Source organism: Cyprinus carpio, chromosome A5 (assembly GCF_018340385.1).
Source record: "Cyprinus carpio isolate SPL01 chromosome A5, ASM1834038v1, whole genome shotgun sequence".
Taxonomy (NCBI): domain Eukaryota; kingdom Metazoa; phylum Chordata; class Actinopteri; order Cypriniformes; family Cyprinidae; genus Cyprinus; species Cyprinus carpio.
In genome coordinates, this window is record NC_056576.1 from 39,301,255 (window position 1) to 39,313,265 (window position 12,011).

At 38.0% G+C, this 12,011-nt stretch overlaps 1 protein-coding gene across 1 annotated transcript; it reads right to left on the reverse strand.

The window, feature by feature from the left end:
- Nucleotides 1-8,076: 8,076 nt before the first annotated feature.
- On the reverse strand, nt 8,077-9,576 carry LOC122145106 (transmembrane protein 250-like). The gene has a single exon (XM_042757186.1). The coding sequence runs from the start codon at nt 9,389-9,391 to the stop codon at nt 8,969-8,971; it is 423 nt and encodes a 140-aa protein (XP_042613120.1). The 5' UTR covers nt 9,392-9,576; the 3' UTR covers nt 8,077-8,968.
- Between the last annotated feature and the right edge of the window lie 2,435 nt (nt 9,577-12,011).

Sequence of the window (12,011 nt, forward strand, 5' to 3'; positions counted from 1 at the left end):
TGAGTTATAACTCACACATATCTGAGTACTGAATGCTGCCTTGACACATTTTGTCCCAGTGAATTTGTCCAACCCACCTCATTAGTGACAGTCCGGACCATTTAGTTTAGTTATGTTTTGTATATCATTTACTCCACAATCTCTATTTTCTCACATAATGTAATATTTTACTCGAAAATCAATATCTCATATCCATGTTTTTTATTTTTTTTATTAATTTGCTAAGGGTAATGAGCAGGATAATGTAGGGGGAGCGCAGGGGACAAACTAACGCGGGATAAGTTGTAATATACATGGTTTAAATATTTCCACACATTCTAGAATGACAGAATTTATGGTATTTAGTTGCCATATCAACACTACAGAGAAAAAAAAGTGAACCAAAATTAAAAAATCTTATGAAGATATCGCTGAACATTTATTTTACCATAGTAAAAGAAAATTCCTGGCTCAAGTAAATTTTTTATCTCAGTTTTTAGTATTTATTTAAAATAATGTAGAGTAAATATATTTTTTTCCATTAGATCAGAACATTTTTTAAACTGTCATATGGTTATGTTACAATGTGCCCCTCAGATATTACATTGTACCCCACCTACGGGGCATGTTGTCACATTTCACCTCCATTTTTTGAGGGTAAATAAAGAAAAATGTATGCGCTGTAATTATAAAACAAAGCAACATATTTGTGCTAGACAAGTGTACGGAGCCCGGGAGGTCACCTGTAGGAGAAAAAAATACAATCCGTGGCGACGGTTTTGCAATCCGTACTCTCAGTTTGTAAACCGTATTCACAAATTCTTAAACTGTTCTCTCGGTCTAACAAATCGTGCCCTCAGATTAATAAACCATCCCCACGAATTTCCAATCCGTGCGCTCAGATTTTGTAAACCGTACCTTCGGTTTTTGAATCCGTACCCACAAATTCATAATCCGTGCGCACACTTTTGCATTCCGTTCCCTCGGATTTGTAAACTCACGGATTTGTGGTCCCGCCCCCACAGGCAGATTCATTTGTGTTTATTAAACATTATTTTTCATAGTAGCCTATGAGACCATGATCCGCACTCACAAAATAGTCTTCTTTTTAGCGTTTATTTAATCACCAACAGAATAAGACACCGCCGCCTGTGTTTTATTGAATATTATTATGTGGGATAGGCCTACAGCAAAGTGTCTTAAGTGATTCTCTATCAGTTGTAGTACGAGGTGGAATACAACGATTTAATAAGAAAGATGTGCATCAAAATCTTGTTTAATTTGTGATAATCTTAGCCCTTGATTATTATTGTATAATAAGCCTGGCATTGTGACTGACTCTGGAGTAATTTGTTCTTCTTTTGTAAGTCGTTTTGGATAAAAGCTTCTTATGCATAACCTGTAAAATAATATATAATAATAATAAAATAATAGTTATTTTTATTATTATTATTTTAATTTATAGACTAAATAAATGAGTCCACTAAAGACAGTAAAATGTTTGTTAGGGGTGCACGATAAATATCGGCCGATAATTAATGCGCATCTCGTCAGTAAAGCCAGTTCTCTAATCAGTGATAAATTCCATCAGGTGCGTGATTTCACATAGAGCAGCTGTTAGTACACAGAGCCGTTGTTAACTGACAAGCTGAGCAAATCCAAGTTCATTATCAGTGTGGATTTGTGCAGCTTGTCAGTGAAATTACTGTGGATAAAAATTATACTCTGAACCCCATGTGGTTTCACACAAACTAAAAAAGTCAAAAAGTGTTAGGTTGTGCACCGCTCTCCCCTACTAGTCAGCTTGTCATAGACACTTCAAAGTATGTGTTGCTCAGAATAGTTGGGTATACATCTCAGCCTGGACAATGATAGAAATTAGGCTTTGTTCAGACTGTAGGCAAATCAGATTTTTTTCTCAAATGATATCTTTTCAGGTAGACTGTCCACACTATTATTTGCAAGTGATCAAATCCAAATTTGTGTGCATTGGTAATGATGCAAGTGTATCAACATGTGACAAGACTTTCAGAACGGATGCAGCAAAAGTGAAGTTGCATCATCTCACTCTTTAAATAAGCACCCTGTCGAGACGTGGTGCAAAACTCCTGCTTTGCACAAGAAAAAAGTCAGCGTCAGAGGACACCGTGCTCTAGTCACGGCCAGCTTCACTGTGCAGCTATAGGGGTGCTGTGTCTTTCAGCATTTCTGTCACCAGTTTTGACGTTAGGGGATATAAGGTTTTGTATTGTTTTTGAATTGACAAAAATTAACAAATTCAGGCCATTTTAAATGGTACCACTGCAATACGTTCTGAGTTTGCAAGTTCGCGAGCAACAATGAGGAGTGACAAAACAGTCAATCGCATAAAACGGAAGATAGTGAAATTCATCCAAAAGTCTTTCTCTTTGGCTTCTCTGAGCTCTTTCCACAATCTACTGCTTCTGCAGTCCTTCTAGCCCACCAATAACTCCATTAGTTAAGCAATCTCAAAATGTCTTCTCCTTTGGCTCAGTGGCCTCCCTCACCGCTATAATGTCCATCAACGGGTTCTGATGATACCGCCACGATGGAGACCAGCTGCATTCACAATGAAGCCCTAAACAAGGCCACTCCAACTCCATTACCCCAGTCTCTTTCAGAATGAGGGAATAACTCCTCCAGAGTTTGGAGTTAAAAATTATATTTCCCAGTTCACCCTCACAACCTGTTTGGGTTTCCCAGGTCTGTCTGGCAGCCTCTCTCATCATTTGAACATGGTGTTCAGTATGGCCAAATCAAGACCTGCACAAAAGTCCATTAACTGAACACTGCTTGGATGAAGTCTCCCAGGAGTTGCATGGATTCCCCAATTGGAACCTCTTCTAGGGCCTCAACTAGGGTCTCCATGAAAGCTGAATACTCCGAATTGCTGTTTGGTGCATGGGGACAGATCACAGTAAGACCCTCTACAACAGTGGTTCTCAACTGCAGTCCTCGGGACCCACTGCCCTGCACATTATGAATGTCTCCCTTATTTAACACACCTGATTCAGATCATCAGCTCCTTAGGAGAGAGATCCATGAACTGAACTGAGTGTGTCAGATTCAGAAATATACAAAATATGCAAACCAGTGGGTCCTGAGGACTGGAGTTGAGAACCACTGCTCTACGTACAACACAAAGTTACACTGAGGCGACCTTTTCAAGCCCTCATAAGCGGACCTTGAGGGCTAGAGTTGAGAAACTCTGCCCTAGTGTATAATATCATATTCTGTTGCTCATTTATTGCAGGGTCCAAAATAATTTCAATGCTTAAAGTTGAGTGTGACTTCATCCTAAATCTTCTTTCACTAATTCTGGAAAATTTTCAAGTTAAAAAAGGAAAAGTGGTCTGTGACATACCAAATAAGAATTGTAGAGGGATGACATGACAGAATAATTAACATTCCAGAGGCCACTACTGTGCCAAGTCATGCAACCCCTGAGTTTTCCATCACAAAGGGCATGTCTTATATTTTGCTATTCCCAGCATTCATGACCACATCACAAAGTACATGTCATTTCTAGCGCCTACTCATGCCACTTAAACAATTGTAGAACTGTAGTCACAACCAACAAGAAAAATCAAGTAATTGTGATGGACTAGATATTCTTAAAACTTCTTTACCAGTTCTTCTACAGGTCTGACACTCATCAGTTGCTTACTTTCTGCCTCACCCTACATTGCAGAAATATTTGACTGGACTGGACTTTGACTGTTTTAAAATAACAAGGACATACAGAACCACCATCTATATTCTTCCAAATAGCAAAACTCTGGTTACAACATACCAATATATCATATCATGTATGTTAAGGTATGCACAATATAAATTGGGAGTTCCACTGTTGTGTGTATAGATGTGTGGATATTTTGATGCCCACTTACTGCCAAGAAAGCAGTTAAGTGTGAAGTGATTACATGAAAGCCATCATCTGTTGTGATGGTGTTATACTGTAGGTCTCCCATACTGGCGGTGAAGTACACCATGGATTTTGCCAGAGATCCCCTATGTACACTATTACCTGGACTGGCAGCGATGCAGGAGAGCCAGTGAAAGCAAACAGTGTGATACTGGACAGGTATCTTAAGGAATACAACCTTAAGAATGGACTGATGGCAACTAGGCTAGCCCAGGCAATGTGCATAGACCCCAAAGACCCCCTACATCAACACTCAGAGCTCACTGAGAATTTATTTAATTTGTTTTTGCTTTGTTTGCTACATTATATGTTTCTCTTTTCCTGTCTTCTGCTTACCTTCTACCATGCCCATTTATCCCTTGTTTAGTCTTAGAAATTGTTCTTGCCAGTAATTATCTTGCCTAGCTTTGTCTTGTCACGCCTTATGTTTCTTTTGTCCTGTTTGCTTCTTACCTTTTACCATGCCCCTTAATTTGGCCCTTGTTTAGTTCTAGTTCTAGAAATTGTTCTTGCCAGTGGTTGTCTTGGCTGAAATCTTACCTAGCCTTCTCTAGTCTTGCCGTATGTTTCTCTTGTCCTGTCTCCTTCTTACCTTTTTCCATGCCCCTTCATATAACCCTTGTTTAGTTCTAGCTCTAGAAATAGTCCTTGCCAGTGCTTATCTTGCCTTAAGTCTTATCTAGTCTTGCGTATCCTTGTCCTTCCCTAATGCGAGTTTTGGCTTTAGTTTTCTGCCCACCCCAGCTGTCCCTTGTCAGAGGTCTTTCTGTCAGTTAGTAGTCTAACCTCTAACTGCTCTGCCCAGTGTCTGGTCCCCCTCTACATTCCTGTCATTTGGATTGATTCCCTGATCTTCTACCTGGCCCCGATCTTCCTCCTGGGATTTCCTTTAACCTGTATGCCCTTCTCAGACTGCTTATCTATCCTTGACCCCTTGACTGGCCCTCAGTGTCCTGTCAGTTTGTTTCTTTTTCTTTTGCTTTGTTATATGTTATAAAGATTTATTCACCTGACTCCACTTTCTGGTACATGAGAATCAGTTCTCTCTTGCTCTGGCAATCAATTTATAATGATTTTCAAAGGTATTGCAGCTCTTTCCTTACATTACTACAGGAGTGTACAATACTGATCCTAGAGGGCCATTGTCCTTCAGAGTTTAGCTCTAACCCTAATCAAACACTGAACCAGTCAACAAGGTCTTCAGGATCACAAGAAACTTTCAGTATGGTGTATTGGAGCAGTTTGGAAGTGAAATCTGATGCTGGGGAAGTCGTGGCCTAGTGGTTAGAGAGTTTGACTCCTAACCCTAAGGTTGTGGGTTCGAGTCACGGACTGGAAATACCACGACTGAGGGTGGCCCCTTGAGCAAGGCACTAAACTCCCAACTGCTCCCCGGGCGCCGCAGCATAAATGGCTGCCCACTGCTCCGGGTGTGTGCTCACTGCTGTGTGTGTGCACTTTGGCTGGGTTAAATGCAGAGCACGAATTCTGAGTATGGGTCACCATACTTGGCTGTATGTCATATCACTTCACTTTCACTCCAGGAGCAGGATCGGATACCCCTGTCTATGTGTTTACTCTTTTTATGTGCCTTCTGCCAACCCCTTTCAATGCATAGCCATGGATATTGCGGAGCCTCCTCAAAAAAAAGTACAACTGGGACCAATATTAACCTTAACACTTTTTGTTCAACACTACACTGAAAATCATCGGTGCAGTTGTTCTCAAGAATTGGCAAACTGAGGAGATATTTACCAACCAAGGGACCAACTGAATAGACAGTTAAACCTGTGTCAATCCCACTCTAAAACACACGCTAATAATAGGTTTGTAAAGAATATAGGAAAGAACTGAGAAAAGAGGTTACTTTTCCTGCTCTTTGCATCCCAGGCGTCTTCTTGTTTGTGCTGATCTATGTTCAGACTTTTGAGGATTTTGAGGGGGCCACTGGATCTGTTGTTGGAAATTACGAAACTCACCCCTCATCAACCAGTAAAGCGGCACTACAAGCACTTTGAACTTGAGATGATAGATTGACTGGAGAAGTGGGCGTTATTACTGTTACCTTCCTTCACCACCAAGCCTCGTTGCTAAGTGGTAAGGATTCTACACCATCACACCTGGCATCTATGAAGTGTTCACTCAGATGAAATGGTAAAAAGAAACAAACTTGTCTACTATGTGAACTTCTTGCAGAGGAAAGTGCAACACTTGGCACTGGGGAGACCTTGTTGATGAAATGCTGATTGGGCCAAAGACAACCTTTCCGGTGCACACTGATATAATGGCCAGAAAGATTAATTATTTAATATATATGTTTGATGAACTTGATTTCCATTACCAAAAAGTACTGCACCATTTCTTCAAGTTTTATTTTATTAAGTACTGTATACTTAAGCAAAGTTCAAGTATATTTTTTAAGTATACTTTATGTAGCAAGTATACAAATATCAGTGTTCTAGTAGTATACTTGTAAGTGTACTGTTTCAATGCTCCTTGGTACTAAATTTGCCCACTTTTCTAGTATATAAAGTATATTTTTTAAGTATACTTAAAGTATAACAGTAGCAAACTTTGAGTACACAACTAGTTTACCTCTATGTTTGTAGTTTGTACTGCAATTATATAAAAGTGAACTTATAGGTATACTGATAGTTTACTTATTAAATACTTTGTACACTTTGAAGTATACTCTCAGTAAACTACTAGTTTAGTAGTTTTATACTGCAAGTAATACTCATGAGTTTTCTTTAAGTGAACTTTGCATCATACTTTAAGTATACTACTATGTCCCTATTTAGGTTTTAATATTTTGTTATATGAATATGAACAGAAAAAACATCCAAAGAAAGTACAGGGTATCTGCTCGTAAACAAAAACATTTTATTCTAGCTTCATGCATTCTTTTTAAAACATTTTAATGTGGGTAAGTTTCATAAAAATAAAGAAATAACATTTTGAACAAAAAGCTGAAAAAAGAATATGAATTGGATTCAGAATGATAATCAAAACGTAGATGGTGTCGATCAACACCCCAAAGCTTGACTGTATTTATTACCTCTTCATTGGTCGACATTTTATTCCATAACAGTTTTGATGCTGTTTCATGTCAGATGATCGTGTTAGATTACATGTACTAGCACCCTCTACCGTATAACAATGAAAACACAGGTTCTAGGAGCATAAGTATAGCTCAAATATATTTAGACTTTTTGTAAGTGTAAGTCAAGTATACTTAAATGTCATTTTAGGTATATTTCTGAGGAGTACATAAAGCCCATTTCTGAGAAGTACATAAAAAGTAAACTTAAAAGTTTAAAAGAAGTATACTTATAGCATACTTAAATAAACTTCTTTTTCGTAAAGGATAAGACACCAATAGCACAAGGACTTTTCACTATTTGTATCATTCCGCTTGTCTTGTTTTCCTGTTTCAGACAGACTGTCAGATTGTTGAGTAGTAAGATTTTTCAGTGTTTCTTTCAAAATATTTTGTTACACCACTAGGAGACAGCAATTGAAAGGTATTGAGTCATATTGAGTCATTCATTCAACCAATTTGTTCAAAAATACTGATTTATTTAGAAACAAAACACCACTAATGTGTGCTGCTTGGTTCAAATTTGACAAAGCAAAAATAGACAAAGGAACCAGCAATATTGTGTCTAAAAGGTTACTCTGTAATAACCTTTGTTTATTTAACTTATGTATAAAAGTAGTTTTTAGGTGTGCTGGCTCCTTGTTACTTTTGTAACTGCTCAGAAACAGCCTAATCCATTGCTAATTCTAAAATGATGATTTTTAACTAGTAATGAACAATTCTGAATCTTTAGTATAAAAAAACAGTTCCACAAACAAGAGGGTCTTTGGGACACACGGTACAAATACAATTCTAAGAGTATGTTGTGGTCATATATAAGCACATGTGGTCATATATAAGCTTTTTTTGTGGATCTCGAGCCAGTATTATGTAAAATAAGTGTTTATTTAGATTGTGTTCATTGCTTTTTCTATTTTTATATATACAGTACATGTAAATCTATCAGTGTTATTGTTCTCTGGATATCAGTATCGGCCACTAATTTGACCCCATATTGGTCAAAGACAAAAACACAGAATATCCATCTATTTGAATCAAAATTAGGAAACAATTGTCTAGGACACATTTATTATACACAGAAATTATAACTGCACGTAAGATTTACACAATTTTTATTCATAGTGTTTTGTTGCTGTTCCTGAGATGTTATTGAACTGTGCTACACCACAACAACTATTTGAGCAGGTCTGCAGTAGTAGATATGTGTCCCTCCATTTGACACAGGTGATACTCCAGTCATCAGGCAGCTGTACATGTGTCGTTTCATCAGGTCACTCTGACCCTTCTGGGTTGAGCTGTACAATGGCTTGTCTGAAATGTCACTGGTGTCCATTCAGTTTCAGAACAAAAGAGCATGCTTGGCCAAGTGTGAGGCATATGATGTTTGATCCTCAAACAATAGGAGATTGTACTCACTCACTTTACTTTCATGCCAGGCTGGCGCCAATAACACCACACTAATGCAACATGGGGCATCAGACTCATGCTCTGATTGGCACCATACTAATAATATGGTCTGAACGCTGCAAGTAAGCTGAAAGTGGCCATTAGTAAAGGATATTTCTGCATGAGAATGGAAGGATGGAAAACCGAGATAAAATAGCACCTTCTCAAAAGCAAACATAAGAGGCACATGCAGATCTAAAAACACATGAAACATTGGTTTACTGACATTAAAAACAAAAAGTAAATCATATTCCCCTACGCACAGTGTTAGAATACAACACACAACAAAAAAATTTAAAAAAAGAAAAAAACATGCACGCTCATAACATTTTTCTTACACTGGAATGAGAAGCAAGCTGTGGAAAAGGATTTCAGCTCTTTTTAATAGTGTCGCACACATGTTCTCAGTTCTGTCAAGATGTGTAAAATTTGCATGCTCAAAAAGCAAATCAAACGGAGTGCCTTTCAACACAGTGATCATTCAACCAGTCCGAACTTCACATATCTACAAAGACCATGAAACACCATCCCAGGCCTCCGATCAGAAACATGGTAACATGCATGCTGTATATAAACAGATCATTGAGGATGCCAAAGTCCAGCCGGCGGTGACCCAGCAGCAGTAGAATGACGGACAGCTTGTATTGAAGACGAAGGAAAATTCGCACGCTGACGTACTGCAGGCAGAAGAGTGCAGATAGTGCCACCCAGAGGAGGGAGGTTAAAAGACTGCAGCCAAAATAGAGAGGAGGAACCGGATGAAAACTATACATCCACCGAGACTTCAGGTACAGGTCAAAGTTGTTGTATTTGCTGCGTACGAGCTGGGCAGTGCGCGCCGGGCCACAGGCGGAGTGCATGCAGGTAGTGTGAGGGCCATGGAAGGAGCGAACCCTCCGTGGGATGGGAATGACAGGCATGGGTGGGCTTGGAAACCCCCTGGATTCAGGAAGGCCCACTCACAGGACTCTTCCAGTAACTCCAGGGCTGCATGTTGCATAACAGGACCACCAGCAGCTAACTGAAACGCAGATGGATGTAAATGCGATGTTCCCATGACCAAATGCACTGGCGCTCATCCAGTGGGCATCTCCAAAACACTGAAACTCTGGAGAAAAAAAAAAAAATTAAAATAATTTGTGATATGCCAACATATCATCCAGATCGAGCAGGTGATTTTTGGCTAATATGAATAATTATGATTGTATATAAGTATAAAAAAAAACATAATGCACAAGATACGATAACACACGCTATGCTAGAAGATTTGCTAACAGCTTCAGAGACACTAAATACCTTATAAAACCTATTTACCTCCACTGGAAACACTGATGTTCTCTGATTATATAAGAAGATATATATTACATTTTCACAGTCAGGTCTTCTACCATGTGGTTAGAAAATACTAACATAATACTTTTTTCAACAAGGTAAGCTTACTGTTTCCCATGTTTCTTTTTGGTTAATTGGTCAAGTTGAGAACATATTCTAATTGAATCTGAATGACCCTGCTTATTGGACAGTAAATTATTCTATTTAAAGCATGCAGCCAGATGACAATGCGTAAATAATTGTAATGTAGAATTAATAGATGCATTAGCTCAACTACGTTAATGCATTTGGCAGATGCTTTTATTCAAAGTGACTTACTTTGCATTTGGGTTGTACATTTTATCAGTTAATGTGTTCCCTGGGAATCAAAGGCAGTTTCTCTTCATCAGATGCTACTACTTTGAAACAGTCTTTGTTTCATGTCATTTCTACAACCTGATTAGCCACATCTCTCTTATACAGGCCATCAGACACCCTACTCTCCAGATATTTGTACTTGTATATAAATAAAATAAAAAATTGGTCAATCTCAAAAATAACAATAAAAGTGCTGTAAATGTGCTATAAACGTAATGTTTAATTTAGATCCATAGCACTCTCACAGAATGCATTCCCTTGAAAAAGGGGAGTACCAGGGTACACTGATAGTATCACATAGTAATACCATGATACAGAATGAATTCCCTACACATAAACCATGATATTTCTAAAGTATTCCAAGAATACCATTTTATGACAATAAAAACCTTATGATTACAATATCCATAACAAAGTATTTACACAGTTTTCTAAATAATTTAATGGTACTGTGTCTAAAATCCATAGTAATGGGTTTTGAGAAGGTTTAAGTGTTTAAAGAACATAAGGAGAATTTTCGTTTTTATGCAAACATACCGAAATCTGCCTATATTTCATGTAATGGTTATTTCTATAAATGCAAGGCCTCATATAAAGCTGTTCAACGGGCATATCACATCATCACTCACCTCTCGTCATAAGCTTCACATATTGCATATTATATATATACATCAAATGTGATTATATATAGAATAAGTGAATGAAAACTCACTTGCGTTTTATGCTGCATTCATCGGCTGGTGATATGCTGCGGCGCGCGGAACACGGTCTGTCGCAAAAACACACTGGCCCGCTGGTTACTATGACAACAACCGGACAATTTAAAGGCGCAGGCTCATCTTTTCTCTCTCTCTCTCTGACGACAGTGAGCGTCGTAAAAAAGATTCTGCGTTTCTATTTTATTTTTCTTCTCAAAGATTTAGGATATTATTATCAGAATAGTCAATGCAGGTTAAATTAGCAGTGGTCCCTCGTTTTGAGTCACAAGTTCCTTCTGTGAATTTTATTTTGATATTCGGTCTAATTTGGTGACTTTTTTTCATAAATATGAGTATAATGTAATATAAATATAAGTAGCCTAAAGAATATTAATAGATTCATCCACAAGTCTGCAGTAAACTAACACTTAAGTCTTAAATGAATAATAATAATAATTATTATTATTATTATTTTTTTTTTATTATTATTTTACCAGTGGGTCAAACTTAATCATCACAATGCCATCTGGTAATTTTAGATATAAGCCAGTAATCAAACTATTTTTCCCAACAGAAGGTTTAAAATACTTTTCATGCACTTTGCTCTGAACTGAATGCTCTTGCAACAGTTTTCATCTCACAGATAGTAACAGGAATGCCATGATGTTGATTATCTGCATATCATTCCCATCTCTAATGCCTTCAGACTCAAGTTGTTCTGTTTAACTGTTTATGTGAGTATTTGTGTTGCTTGTTTTGGCTTACCTTGTGAGGACCAAATGTACTACTCACCTATATTGTGAAATACTTTGACAACACACTAGTGAGGACAATCTGGTCCTCACTAGTTAAAAATCAGCCAAAAGATGTTTTGATGTAAATCTAGTGTTCTTCGCATGATTCTGTGATGGTTAAGTAAGGGCTGGTTGGGGTTAGCTGATAGAAAACATCATTAACCTGATAGAAAATCAGTGGAAGTCTATGCAATGTCTTCACTAGGATAGAGAAATAAACCTGTGTGTGTGTGTGTGTGTGTGCGAGAGAGAGATCTCTCATAAAGTTGATTTGACCTCTGCCTAACTTTTCCAGTGCACTGCACAGCTCTGCACGTCTGTAGATTTATGGCATGACTGTACGATTGCATCCTGCCTAT